The sequence below is a fragment of the Poeciliopsis prolifica genome, unplaced genomic scaffold, assembly GCF_027474105.1.
Source record: "Poeciliopsis prolifica strain line A6 unplaced genomic scaffold, Auburn_PproV2 SCAFFOLD043, whole genome shotgun sequence".
Taxonomy (NCBI): Eukaryota; Metazoa; Chordata; class Actinopteri; order Cyprinodontiformes; family Poeciliidae; genus Poeciliopsis; species Poeciliopsis prolifica.
The window spans coordinates 1,022,094-1,036,008 of record NW_026562418.1 but is presented as its reverse complement, the minus strand read 5'-3'; the positions used below and the strand labels follow the sequence as shown (position 1 = coordinate 1,036,008).

The 13,915-nt window shown below is 41.3% G+C and overlaps 1 protein-coding gene and 1 long non-coding RNA gene across 2 annotated transcripts; both read right to left on the bottom strand.

Annotated features, from left to right (window-relative positions):
• Nucleotides 1-1,607: 1,607 nt before the first annotated feature.
• Nucleotides 1,608-7,338, bottom strand: LOC129376306 (uncharacterized). Its single transcript, XR_008607733.1, has 2 exons — nucleotides 7,273-7,338; nucleotides 1,608-2,379 (listed from the first exon to the last, which is right to left on the bottom strand). It is a non-coding gene; the product is annotated as an uncharacterized LOC129376306 (long non-coding RNA).
• Nucleotides 7,339-9,020: 1,682 nt separating this feature from the next.
• LOC129376412 (1-acylglycerol-3-phosphate O-acyltransferase ABHD5-like) lies at nucleotides 9,021-13,364 on the bottom strand. The gene is made up of 7 exons (XM_055056054.1): nucleotides 13,144-13,364; nucleotides 12,358-12,440; nucleotides 11,872-12,280; nucleotides 11,270-11,421; nucleotides 9,695-9,806; nucleotides 9,431-9,611; nucleotides 9,021-9,356 (listed from the first exon to the last, which is right to left on the bottom strand). The coding sequence occupies exons 1-7, from the start codon at nucleotides 13,185-13,187 to the stop codon at nucleotides 9,249-9,251; spliced, it is 1,089 nt and encodes a 362-aa protein (XP_054912029.1). The 5' UTR covers nucleotides 13,188-13,364; the 3' UTR covers nucleotides 9,021-9,248.
• Nucleotides 13,365-13,915: the final 551 nt, after the last annotated feature.

Genomic DNA, 13,915 nt, shown 5'->3' with positions numbered 1-13,915 from the left:
TTCAGATACTATCACTGGAAACACTTAAAATTATACAGAGAGCAATTTTATTAGGCTATGATGAACCTGAATTGATACTGTTCCAGGAAAACAAACACTTACTCCTCCCCTTGTGTAGTTTTATATAAATGCTTCTCCTGTGTGAAGATGCTCCAAAATCAACCTTGTCCAGTCCTGTGGACGCAGGACCTGGACGGGTCGAACGAGCCAAACGTAATCTTTGTGGTTGATGTTCGAAGCTTTGGACTCTTGAGCAGATCAGGTAAGTTAGAGAGCAGCACATAAAAATCCACTTTACAAACTGCAGACAAAGCACATTGTGACAATGTAGCTACTATCGAGCCAGATGTAGGCGCACAACGCTAAAACAAAACAAAACAAAAAAAAACAATACAAAGAATGAAAATGTCTCCTGCGTGTACAAGAAAATGTTCATCCAATGGCTGTTTGATTTATGATAGTATTTTTCTGAAGTACTAGATTAAAATCCAGTAGTGGGATTTTTTCCCCACCTCATTCATGACAAAGATTCAGATGTTTTCTCGCATGCATCAATAACACCATGTGATTTGTACATCTCAGCAGGTTTTTGCCATTTCGACTGGCAAATCGCCTGCAAACTCTGGCTTATCATTAGTGCAGAGGTCTGTATGGCAAGCCGAATGGGCATATATTCAATGTCTTTGACACTGAGGGTAATATTCCCCTATTAGATAAATGTCCAAACAGTTTGTTCTGTTTAGACATTTTGGTTGCTGCTTCCTTGACTTGGTAATCCACCAGTCGATCAGACACAATGACTATCAACCATGAGCCACTAGCAATGCCTGGAAAGTCCAGACTTGTGGTTGTTTTGGTTCTCTAGTTGGCAACTGTGACAAAATGGCAGACATCTTTGTTGTACAAATATGAAAACGTACATGTCTGTTGTTTTACTAAGCTGTGTTTCGTGAGCAGAGGAACATTTGGAAGCAGAAAGGTGCCAAAAAAACAACAAAACACTAGCAATCCCAAATGTACACACACCCTGTTTTTCATATTTGACAGGTAAAACTAATCATTTCAACTAGTTTAAAATGTTCCAAGACCTGCTCTCATTGTTTGAAGGACTAACCTTTGATTTATCGGCTAACACTTGAAGCAAAGCGATGTTAACCAAGCTTACATGAAATATAAACTCTTCCCTTTGCATAGTTTAATAACAATTTATGAGCAGTTGTATGAAAGCCTTTCCACCTTATCTACTTTTCCGTCAGCTTTAATGGAATCTTCAAAGAACTTCAGTATAAACATTAGATTCTCATATTTTGACATTTCAAAAATGTTGTTTATTGCACTGTTAGTTACGTAACACTGTAGGTTTTTGTGATGATGGTCAAGGGGATCATTTTCTAATTTATCGAGCTTTCAGCTCAAAACATCCATGTGCTTTCCTTTGTCAAAACTCGTAAAAAGAGAAATCTGTACGTCAGTCACACACAGTCCCAGTTTTAGATTTCACATGTGCTATTTTTTTTTAATAAATAAATTGAGGATACTTTCCCAGGACGTGGGAAAGCTGGAGACTTGCGAATACTTTTCTTTTATTAACAGCTTCAGGTGTTAACTAGATTATTTTTATCTACGAAAACATTGCATGTTACTGAAATATTGGTGCACAAACCAATTTTTTTTTTTTTTTTACCAAAGTTAGCTTCAGGTTCTGCAGGCTGGAGACAGGGAGCCATTGTTAAGGTGGGCTGGAGATGCAGCGATATCTTCTTCAGGAAGCTTATGTCCTTTAATCTTTTAGGTGACCCTCAGCTCATATGTCTGCAGCGAGCATTAAAATTTTCATTGCTTCCTTGACAAATTGCAACGAAAATAGCTGCATTGTTTTGTGAAGCGCCTCACAACAGCGCCACACCACTTGACTGCAGAAGCGCCGTTTTACCGGCATGCGCTGTGTTTGCTCTGTGTGTGGGTGAGGCTCCGGTTTGAAGCGTGTCTGTCAGCGGGACATTAAATCTGACTGCCAGCGGAGCCGATTGTGGAGGCTTAACAGCTGCCATCAGGCTGCCATCGCCGCTGCAGATGAAACATTCCCTCAGTCGTCTCTTATGCCAGCAAGGCCGACTTCTGGTGTCCAGGCAGCTGCCTCGCACACATCAACGCACTTTTCTTCATCTCCTCCAGGACAGGCGCTCGGTGTGCGAAGTCCGTGGGTTGATGCTCAGCCTGCCCGTGTCTGTTTGTGGTTTGGGTTTAGCCAGAGTGGGACGCAAGGTTTCCGTTTGCTCGGTACGTGCAATGAGAACCCAACGCCTGGCAGAGAAGGGCGAGCCGGGGACCCGTACCAGAACGAGAGATGGACTCTCTTAAACAGAAGGATGTCACAACCTGAAACAAAAAACAGGGGAAGCAACAAAAAATATAATTTTTAAAAGGGGAAGTGCTATGTGTTTTCTAGCCACATTGGGCTATAAAATGGCACTATCAACAAACTAAAAATGCTATTTGACGTCCTCATTTAACACCTTGAAATTGGGCCTCTGTCTCTTTAAGAAACTCCGCCCTCAGCAAGTCATCACAACATGGCTCCTCTATGATCCTTTTAACATTTTCACCAGCATTTCACCTGGAAGTAGCGTGTGTAAGGAGCTCGGCTGATGCACAGTTCCAGCAGTGGTTTGCTAATTGCTACTGGCTAGTCTGAAGGAGCTGAGTGGATGAGTGGCTGCTTCATACGGCAGAAGTTTGGAAGCACAAAACCACATCTCAGAGGAGGAGCTTTGTCCTCGGAGGCGGGGCTAGGTCCACCCAGGCATTTTTTGCACAGCTGAATGGTTGCCATGGAGATCAAAGGACTTCTATATTTTCAAACACACATGAGCGAATTAAGGCAACGGGTATGTCGTTGACCTCGGAATAACATTATAACATGACGTAAAGCTCAAAAAAGTTGATCTTACGAAAAACTGCCATCAGAAGATGAAGCGACTAACGGCCTAGTCAAAGTGAAAACGTAAAAATCTGTGACCAGACTAGAAAATCGACGCTCATCCATCTTGTGACTCAGCCAAGTATTAAAACAATGAAAAAAATGACATAATGAACCAAAAAGAAAAAAGAAGCGTCATTCCTCCCATTAAAACCACAACAACACGTCGAGGTTTGAGGTTTCAACGTGATGAAACATGAAGGGCAGACTTTTGCAAGGCGCTGCGTTTCCATAGGCTCCTGCCAACGACCACTAATGTAAAAACGTCCTGCTGCTGTTTGGACGTCTCTCACTCAGAGCCCACGAGGTTTTGTGTTCAGATGCAAAAAATGTCTCAAACCGAGCGAGAAAGGAAAAAAACGCCTGCAGAGTGACGCCGCGGTCTAATTGCTCAGTATTTAACGTAGTGAAGACGACTGCTGCTACGAAAACAGAAGAGATGAAAACGTACATGTCTGTTGTTTTACTAAGCTGTGATTGGTGAGCTGAGGAACATTTGGAAGCAGAAAGGTGCCAAAAAACAACAAAACACTAGCAATCCCAAATGTACACACACCCTGTAAAGCTTAGATTACTCTTCAATTAAATCTATTCAGTTATTTGTATATAGTGGGAGGAAAAATTGTTATGCAACATCATTTTGTACCTTTTTGTTTTGTAAACCGTACATTTTTCAGGTATGTGAGGGAGTTTATGAAATCATTTAATAAAAGAGAGCTGAAACTATTTTAGCAAAACAAACATCTCCAGATCATTAGTGGTGAAGTGCAGTTAAGATTCTCCTGTGATTTCATCTCGGTCACAATGCTGTTGAAACCTTTTTGTTTTCTTTCTTTTTCTGGAAAACATTTAAACTCAGTCACATGTTGATGTGCAAAGACCTAACAACAGAAAAAACGAAAACCCGACTCATGAAGGACGTTTGCTTTTGGTTTGACAGAGAAGCGCAAAGAAGCTCTTGATAGTGAAGTAGAAGAGAAACATCGTTTTCAAGTATTTTTACAAGGAAAGGCTTAAAAGTGCGGTGTGCATGTGTACCCATCCTTTCTAGACACTTTTTCATTTCAATTAAAGAGGCGGATGTTTTTCAATTAAAGTTCAAGTTCAGTGAGATTAGATGGAGCAATTCTGGGAACAATGATCTAACAGCCTAGCTACTGGATTTCAACTGGATTTAGGTACTTTGACTAGGCCGCAATTCTGCTTTGATCTCAAATTTTCCAATTCAGCTCTGCATGTACCTTTGGATTAGTTGTCCATCTTGAAGAAGAACTTCCACCTCAGCTTCAAGTCTTTCGCGGCCTCTAACTGTTTTTTTTTGTTTGTTTTGTCAGGACTGTCCTGCACTGAGCTCCAGCCGTTTCTTCAATGTTCCCATATAAATCCCAGAGCCACCAGAAGTCACACAATTAGAGCCATCAAAGCTTTATTAAGCAGCCCTTCTTTCAACAATAACTTCCTTTCTTCACTGCTTCACTGGCTTCCATTTTTCATCGTCAGGCTGATGAAAAATGCACACCACACCTTTCAGTTTTATTTATAAGAGATGTTTTGAAAACGTCCATCCATCCATTAATTTGTCGCATTCCCAGAAGAACACAATGAATGAGTAAAGTGGGAGGAAGGGAAATGTGGGGAAAATAACTTTTTCTACCCTCTGTGTGGAGTTACGTAGCAATTCGGTCAAAATGGCTTCCTTTTGCTTCTTTGTAAAGGTTTTCTGGGAGGAATTTGTGTCCAAAACGCCTGTTAGTTACACTGCTCTTTCTTGTTTCACGCAGCAACGCCCCCAAACACATGACAGAGGAGGGGGATAGGTGTCCAACGGGCAGATCGATCTTTCAACTTTCAACTGGAAATTGAAACAATTTCGATAAAAGCATGTGAGGTCTGATGAGCGAGGCCAAATATGGAAATGCGCTCGGTGAAAGGAGGTATAGCTCGGAGGCCAAAGTCAGATCTGCAAGTCTCAGCGACGAGAGAGTAGAAATTAGCAGCTCCGCAGGGTTTCACCAATCAGCGAGCGCTTTGGACTTCATGAATCGGCACGGAAAAGCGCCGACGCTTCCTCGGATTCTTTTCATTCCTCCCGCGAGATGAAGAGAAATCATCGCCATCCAAACCCTTTTTTTCTTTCTTCTTTCTTTTTTTCCTGCGCCGTGCATCACGCGCAGAACAAGCAGCCAGCTGGCAGGCAGTGGGGGCTGTTTAGCCTTTTCCTGACGCAGTCGTGTCAGAATCTAAATGCTGCAATCATTAAGAGAGTCTGTCGCCTTTTGGCGTAATTTGAGAGCAGCGCGGCGCTGTGAAGTGCCCTCGCTGCATAATATCCCAGAACGTTTCTTCTTTTTCTTCTTCTGCTGCCATTTGATCTGTGGTGCAGTGATGAGTTATCGGAAATGCAGGCTGGGAAAAAGACTTAGTGCATCAGATGTCTCCTATATGGTGCAACTGTCGCTCTGATTGCAAAAAATACAAAAAACATAAACATCTGGACTGTAAATATTGTCAGACGGCAAACTAGTGAAATGATTTATTCTTCTTTGATGGAATGACTCACATAAAAAAAATATATCTTAAAACAAAAAAAGAGGCATAGCTTGGAACACGCTTATTCTTTTAAAATGAAATGATTTCCTCTAGGCTTTGCACACTTTCCACATTTTGTCACATGACTACATATTTCACAGGGATTGTGAAATATGTAGCATTGTGTAAAATAAAAATCTGAACAGTTTAGCATGCTTTTGATTCAGCCCCCTTTACTCTGAAAGCGCTAAATAAAATCTATTGTGACCGTTTGCTCTAAAAGCGCAAATTTTTGAAGTCTTTAAGTCCTTGGTTTTAATGCCAAAGGGACACACTAGGATGAACAAGACAAAAAAATATGTTGTCATGCACATATATGTGTCTTATACCAGTGAGGAACTTTTTTTTTTTTTAAAGAAAATATTTAAATTAAATTAACTTTCTTTTTTTTCTGAGTGTGAAGATTTTTGACACGCGATCTTTTCTGTCAAGATACCATCGCTTTTCTTACTTCCCTTCAAATCCGAATAGTTTCTTAATTACTGCAGAAGAAAATCTCCACCACACCATCACACAGCCACCACTGTGTTTCCTCGCAGCGCTTCGCGTGTTCGGTTCTGTTCTCATCTGTGTACACTTTCTCCAGCACAACTCAAAAACGCAAATGTTTATTCCATAAAGGAAAAATCTGTGGGCAGAACAGCTAATAGTTGCTCTTTCAACACATCTAAGTCTTGACTGCTCCTCTGGTTAATGTTCCTCTTTCACGGCCCCTTTAGTTAAGGTCAAAGGTCACGTCTCGGTGGGTTTGCGGTTGTGCTGAAATCGATCCATTGCTGGATGATGGATTGACCGGAGCTCTGAGGGATGTTGCTTAAAAATATAACTTCAGATCTTCCTATGAGATGGTTTGTTTGGCTGAAGTTCATTAATGTTCTCTACCAAACCAGAGACATTTACACAATTGTATTACTTTGTTGGGATTTAAAGGCAACTAGATTTTATTTTAGGGGCGTCAATGGAACATGAAATCAATGTTTTTTGTATTTGTGGGGGTTTAATTGCTGTACCATGCAGTAATAATATATATATATATATATATATATATATATATATATATATATATATATATATATATATATATATATATATATATATATATATATATATAAAGGTAATAAATCGTTCTTTTATCACAACAGCCCCAAAGAATATTGTGATAAAAACCTTAAGTCCATATCGTGAACCCCTAGGTGTGAATACTTTTCCGAGTCCGATTAAATGCGGACTGAAAACCGCCAAAAACCTCGGAACATAAATGATGACTGGCCTGACAGCGCAGATCTCCCTACGAGCTGTTACTGGTTTACCAGCAGCATTAATGCAGTCTGCATTAATATGTCTGCAGCCATCTTTTTTTCTTTTTTTTTGATGCGCGGCTATTTCAAGCCGCTGTGCTTTCAATTATATCCAAGCCCAGCATGAAAGCGGCTGTCACAGCTCTGGCTTGTTTTCTGTTTCATAATAAAATGATTTCATGATCATGTGACTGAGTGGGTGACAGAGACAGACACACACAGAGAGAGATGTGGGGGAAGCTAGCAGCCTTTTTAAGTGAATATTATGGACGGAGGCCCGGGCACGTTACGCGAGCACGTTTTCCTTCACAAGAAGCTGCGCGCACATGGAGCTGCCTGGAGAAACAGACAGACAGACAGGGAGACAGGCGAGCCCGCATCTTCAAGAAAACAACCCATAATTACCTTGTCCGACCGCGGGATCACTTCCTGCAGGTCGGCTCATCCAAAAGGCTCGGTCTCCGTGGCTACCCTGTTGCCTGGAGACGGCTGTGGCGGGCAGAGGTAACCGGGCTACAGGGGCCGGTGAAGGCCAAGACACTCGGGCTCTCTGGACGACCAGCTTCACAGTTATTAGTATTAGTTATTAGTAACTCATATTAACGTTTTCCAGAATGCCGCATGGAAATCCGAACTTTGTCACCTTTTTGGCTTCACGATGCTCCGCCGGCACTTCCAACACAGATGTGGGAAAAGCTTTAAAATATATTGCAGCCTTTTTTCTTTCTTTTTTTTTTTACACATGGAAAATATTTGGGGGAAATAACATTTGATTTAAGCGCATTTCTTGTGTTTGAAACATCTGGGAAAAAACAATTCCTCATCATTCTGGCTCTCAACAAATGGATTTGAATAAAATTATGTAATGAACTACAGCAGCCACGTTAGCCGGCTTAGCGTTAGCGCTAATGCTAAGGTCAAACTTGCTGAGCAAGCTGAGCCTTTTGCCAGACAACACACATTCTGCCACTTAAATGAATTTGAGTATAAATTAGACGTCACAAAGAACCAACGCAACACTTGTATTTAAGAAAATATGTGTTGAATCGAGAATTTACATCACTATCCCACTTTAGCTGGCCTAGCATTAGCGCTAAAGCTAAAGTCAAAATGTCACGGCAGCTGCTAACAATGAGCCAAACGTCACATTGTTTTTTTTAAGTTTCTTTTCAACGTGGAATACAAACCAGATGAATTCGTGAAGGTGCTCATTCAGTTGAGCAGTCACTTCATCTGCTTTGAAAGACATGCACAAAACTGACTCAAAAGTCTAAAACTGCGGCATCCTTATTCCTCACTTGGCATTTATAAATGTGAGCTTGTAGTTTTAAAATGAGGAAGGTCATTTAATGTTAATTAACTGTTACTTATAAAGTAACTACCTACTTTATTCATGTAATTTAGTTACTTTGTGTAAAAACAATATTAAAAATAAGCCACAATCAAAGTCCATTTGAATGATTTCTTTGAATTTAGCCATTTTACTTGATTGTTTTTGTTGCAGTTCTAGTTTATGAAAAATCAACCAAAATAAAAGCTGTGCTGGTTCTTATTTCCCTTTTATCGGTTTGCTTTTATCAGTGACTGCGAGACCAGATAGAACATGTCCCAGATTATGTTAGAGTGACGCTCAAACATCCCCCAACAAAAAGATAAACTTCATTTCCTTTCTTCACCCACTCCTTTTCTGCAGACTCAAGAGTTTCTTTAAATCACAGCGACACCTCTCCGAACAGCAGGCCTATTTTTAGTCCGACACATGCCTCTGACCCGATTCTGTCACGGCAGCTGTGACTTAGTGGTGGACTGAGTGTCGAACGGGCTCAGAGAGAGCATCACTGTCCAGGTCTCCTGAGTGGGTCACCCAGCTCAATATGTGAGGGCTGCTGCTTTGTGTTGCAGTTTGCTGTTGTTTCCTCTGCAAAGCGTGACGTCGCTGTACTGCCATCTGCTGGCCACGTTCACTCCGTGGCTCCAAAGAAGTGAGAATGCTTCTTGAGAGTGTCGGCGGCCCCTTTGCCCCGTTTCACTCTGCCTCATATTCCCCTCCCTCGTTCTGTTTGTCCTGCCTGCATCAAAAATAGAAACATTCTCTGAACTGGAGAGCTGCCCAAAGAGAATTCAAAGAAATGGCATCGACAAGTGCAGAGAAATCAAATGAATTTCACATTTATTTACAAGTAACATTTCAAATAAACCTTGGAACTTTTTGGCCAGAGAAGTCGGCTTTAGAAGAATCGGAGTGATGAGAGACTCCAGTTTGCCAAGGGTCTTTCTCGTACAAATAAAGTGCATAATAAAGAAGGTTATTTCTCTGGTACTGGAATGGGTTCAGCTTTGGTCAATCCGGGGAGTCTTCTGTCAACGTTTCACCGCTTTATTCAGTCATTCGCGCCTTTCCACTCTGACCTGGCGAGAATCCGAAGGACCGTGTGGTTGAAGTCCTCCGGTTGATCGGCGAACACGTAATGGCCGGCGCCTCGGATCACCTGATGAACACAGACAGCTGGGAATCAATTTTTGACATCAAGTTTCAGGCTTTTGCAGCGGAAAGAGAACTTACGACGATTTCCGCATCTGGCCTGGTGTTCTTCACCGCATTTCCGGAGTTGCTGTCGATTCTGGACCGAGATCCGTAGATGAAGGAGATGGGAATGTCGGCTCTGACCCCATCGATCCGGTCCAGCATCGGCCTCTTCGCCCACCCGTACGGAATGGTCATGTTCTTAAAGGCCGTCTCGCCGCTGGCACACAGAGATGTCGTAGTTTGAGGGCTCGAATGGAGTTAAAACAGCCACAGGCAGGAGGGCAAGAAATGATTTTTCACCTTGGCGTCTGGGCATTGAGGTGGTAGATGTAGTCGGACACTGTGTTGTCATCAAACACAGAGGAGTACTTCTGCTTGAAATCCGACCGGATAGTCTGGACCAGCATCGGACCTGAGGGAGGAGAATGTACGTATGTTATGGCACCAAATTGAGCCGGTAAGCTTAACATCAGGACTTTGTGCTGATGTGCATCGTTTGGTTTCCTCTCAATTCACTGCCAAACTTGGTCTCATCTAAAGCTTTTGGGCTTTCTTCACATACAAATTTGAAAACCTATTCTCATTGTTAGTGACACCCTTTCCACAAAAAATAAATAAATAAAAGCCTTTTTTGTTTTGCTGTAATTGGATAGTCAGACTGGTGCATCCTAAGCGCACAAAGCAGCGTTGTTGGAGATCCTTCCACCCAGCAGCTGTTAGACTTTGTAACCATCAATGATCCCAAAACAGCTTCATTAATATTTACATACATTTCTTAATTTGCACAGTTTTCACTCAATATAAATTACATTTCTGATGGCATCTCTGCTGATGCACAGTTGTTTTGGTCATTTATTGCAAATAGTTTATTTTGTTTTGAAGCAAATACATAAATGTATTTTTTTTTTTTTTATTAACCTACCCAGTTACACATTCCTTTATCTTGGTTTTCTTTACGAACTGCACAGTATTTGTTAAAATGTTGCCCTTGTATTTTATTTTTTAATTCTTTATTCTGTTCATATATATTTTATTTTCTTATCTTTGTGTGAAACCAACTCACTTTGATTGCCTATCACGTTGCTGCTGTCACAACAGAATTTCATCTCTGTAGGACAATAAAGGAATTTCTGCTCTGTTCTATAAATTGTGGATTTGAGAGACAGCACTATGGCTTGTTGCAATTCTTCTTGGCTTTGCACAATTTGACCCCCAGGTGAACTTCCTGGGATGTCCACTTCTGGGAAAACCAGGAACAGTCCAGAATGTTTTCCCACCACTAACAGAACTGTCTGACAGTAGAATAGTTTATTCTAAATTATTTAGAAATGACCTTGTTTTGTTTTTTTCCCCTTTTTCTTTTTACAATTGCCCCCTCTTTTTCCAACCAAAAAATAACCATGTTATGTTTTGACTGTATGAAGATGAATTGCTTTTCCAAGTTTATTTTTGACGTTCTTACGACATGACATTGTCCTTTCACTTGTATGACTTAGACCAACAAACAGGCAAAAATGTCATTTTTAAAGGGATACAAAGACTATTTACGATAAACTAAAGATGATTTGCAGAAACTTGATTAATTCCTATATAAACCGTCGAAGTGGATTTTTGTTTTTGTTGTTACCTCAGAGTAACAGGCTATGCAGCTTTTCCCCTATTTCAGACCTGCTAATGATCAGAGTTTTTTAATTTCATCCCCAATTATGTAATAGGAACTGGAAAACTAGTGTATGTTTGGAACTGTAATCTGATTGTCTGTGTAATAAACTTAAACTCTCAAACTCATGCAATAAAAACAAAACAAGAAAAACATCAAGGTCCCAGGATTGTTTAAGTCCATGTGTGTGTTTGTAAAAGTGTGCGTGTTCTGACCCAGAGGTCCGGCCAGCCTGAGACCAGCCAGCGGGTTGAATGGGCTCATGACGGCCCCGATGGCTCTGATCCACACCGGGATGGAGTAGTGGTTCGGGTTGTCGGGGCGGGCCGGGAACCCCCACGGTTCCACCAGCAGCAGATGTCTCACCCTGCACAAGCAGAAACTCCGTGTTACTACGGGCTGGGCAGTTATCGCATCGTTTATCGCAATAAATTTCTTATCGTCATGAGAATTTTGGTCCATCGTTGTCACAATAAATTCCAATTAATCTTTTAAACACCCCAAAACTGTTGGGATGGTTAGTGTCACCATTTTCCCCACTGTTCATTCATCAACCAATATAAATAATTTAGAAAATATAACTAAATGCAGTTACTGTGATACAAATTTATGTAACAAATGTCCTAAAGAAGCGCATTACAAATCAATATGTTTTTCAAGTTGTTTTGATGATAAATAGTTCTTATCGCTTTTAATGCTATCACGGTAGTAGCACAAAATATCGTGATAAAACCTTAAGTCCATATCGCCCACTGCTAGCAGTCTCTTCATAAATTTATTAAATGAAGTTAATTTAAGCATGATCTTAAGATCATACCTGTTTGGGTATTTGAGCGTGTAGGCCGCAGACAGGTATCCTCCCAGGTTGTGTCCAAGCAGAACCATCTCTTCCAGGCCCACCTTCTCCCTCCACTCCTCCAAGGCCGACACGAACTCCTCCTCGGCCCCCTCGGGGTCGCTGCTGAACTGGGGGCGGCTGCTCCTGCCAAACCCCAGCAAGTCCAGCGCGTAGACGGGTCCGCAGCTGGACAGCGCGTCCAGATTCTGGGCCCAGAGGCCGACGCCGCCTCCGAACCCGTGGAGCAGCACCAGGGGCGTCCTGTGCTGGGGGCGAGGCGGCAGGAGGGACGATGAGTTTGGATGCGGGTGGGTGGAGAAGGCTATGGTCCACAGGTAGTTACCATTGGATATGCGGATGTGCTGCCTGGAGTAGGGTTGCCTCACAGCTTCAACAGAGAGAAGGGACAACAAGATATGGATAAGTAGAGGAAACATAACTTCCTTTTTTGTGTTTTTTGCTTACTTTTGAGCATTTTTTCCTCTGCATCTTTCAGCTGAGCTGGAGAAGTGGGGCACCAGGAGGGGAGCCAGTTTGCTAGCCACGAACTGAGTCAGAAAACACAGAGCTCAGCAGTCAGACAGGAGAACATGCACAAACAAAAGCCATACATTGAACTTTGTCCATGTGCTTTTTGTTATCAGTGCTCCCTGGTTATCTCTGGACAAAAACAAAAAAATAAAAACCTTGACAACATCAGGCAAGGCACAAAGTGACGTCACAAAAAATTGCTCTGGGGTGTCTTAAAACTAAAACAGTAACGTTTATTGTCAATTTTATACAGAATCTCTTTATCAAAGAGACTTTAAAATTACTCAACGCGAGCAGAAATCCCGACAGTTCAGGTGGTTGCGCATTAAATACCACGACGACCTGCCATATATTCAGAAACCAAACATTGAAAACAAGCACATTCAGATTTAGTTGAGCAGTTTTAACAAGAGTCAAGTTTAGCAAAGACCATAAACTGGGTTAAAACAAAGCGTTTTGTCACAACAAATAACACTAAATATGATAATCTGGTATTGAAAGAAAGTTGGAAATGTTTCAGTGACCAAATCTAAACGAATACAGACTTAAACTAAAGAAAGACTGGTCACAGTTTCAAGACAATAGCTGACCCTGAAGGAGTCACACAGGTTCAAATACAACTTTCAGCTTTTACGGTCCGAAGGTTTCCGCATTCTCAGCAAAAAGTATTTATTCGCCTTGAATAAATGAACAAAAAACAGACAATGAAATATAACTAACCTTTGCTCAGCTCGAGGCTGAACCTCCTCTGCCATCCTCCGCATAATGTATTAGTGGTCTGAAAAGCCACTGACAGTGCTGTTGAAAAGTTACCGCGATGCCTTCAAGTACATGCCGTACAATTGCGGGTTAGTTATGCAGACTAAAACGAACGAAACTAACAGACGCGTGTTAGCATATATAGAGGAATTAATTAATAATAAAACTCAGGTGACGTTTTATTGTAGTGGGCGCGAGACTATGTTTGAGCCTTGCGCCTCGCCTCGTTCAATTCTACGTCCGAATGTACGTGAAGGCAGCATCAACTGGTCGCCAACAGCTGCTCAGGTGAGGTAATTAACTCCATCTAGGAAAACGCGTCATTTTTAAAACTGAAACTGGAATCTCGAGAGGTTCCGTACACCTCGGTATGTATATTTAAAGTTATTTTTTATATATAAATGTTTCACTGTAAAATTTACAGTTGCATGTATTTTGTAAAATACACTTTTTCCGTGCAAAGATGTACGTTTTCGTCGAACCTCGTCACCCCTTTTACAAGCAGAAACATTGAGGTGAGTTTGACTTTATTGAACGTCGTGTAAGAAAACAATAAGTTAATTTACTTACAAAGAAACTAATTTAAAGTAAAAGCAAGGAAAGAACAGTAAAGTATATTCACGTTCAAATGAGCGGGTAGCAGTAGAGATGCATTTATGCACTCGCTACATTATGTATCATCATCCAATAAGTTACTCAACCTCCATATTAACTGGATCATTAATCATTACTG

Bases quoted from the DNA above. Each gene is read 5' to 3' on its own strand.
- LOC129376412 (XM_055056054.1), bottom strand. From the start codon at position 13,187: ATGCGGAGGATGGCAGAGGAGGTTCAGCCTCGAGCTGAGCAAAG. The intron at 12,441-13,143 runs GTTAGTTATATT...TTTCTGACTCAG, and splicing joins CAGCCTCGAGCTGAGCAAAG to TTCGTGGCTAGCAAACTGGC. The intron at 9,357-9,430 runs GTAAGTTCTCTT...TGTGTTCATCAG, and splicing joins GGCCAGATGCGGAAATCGTC to GTGATCCGAGGCGCCGGCCA.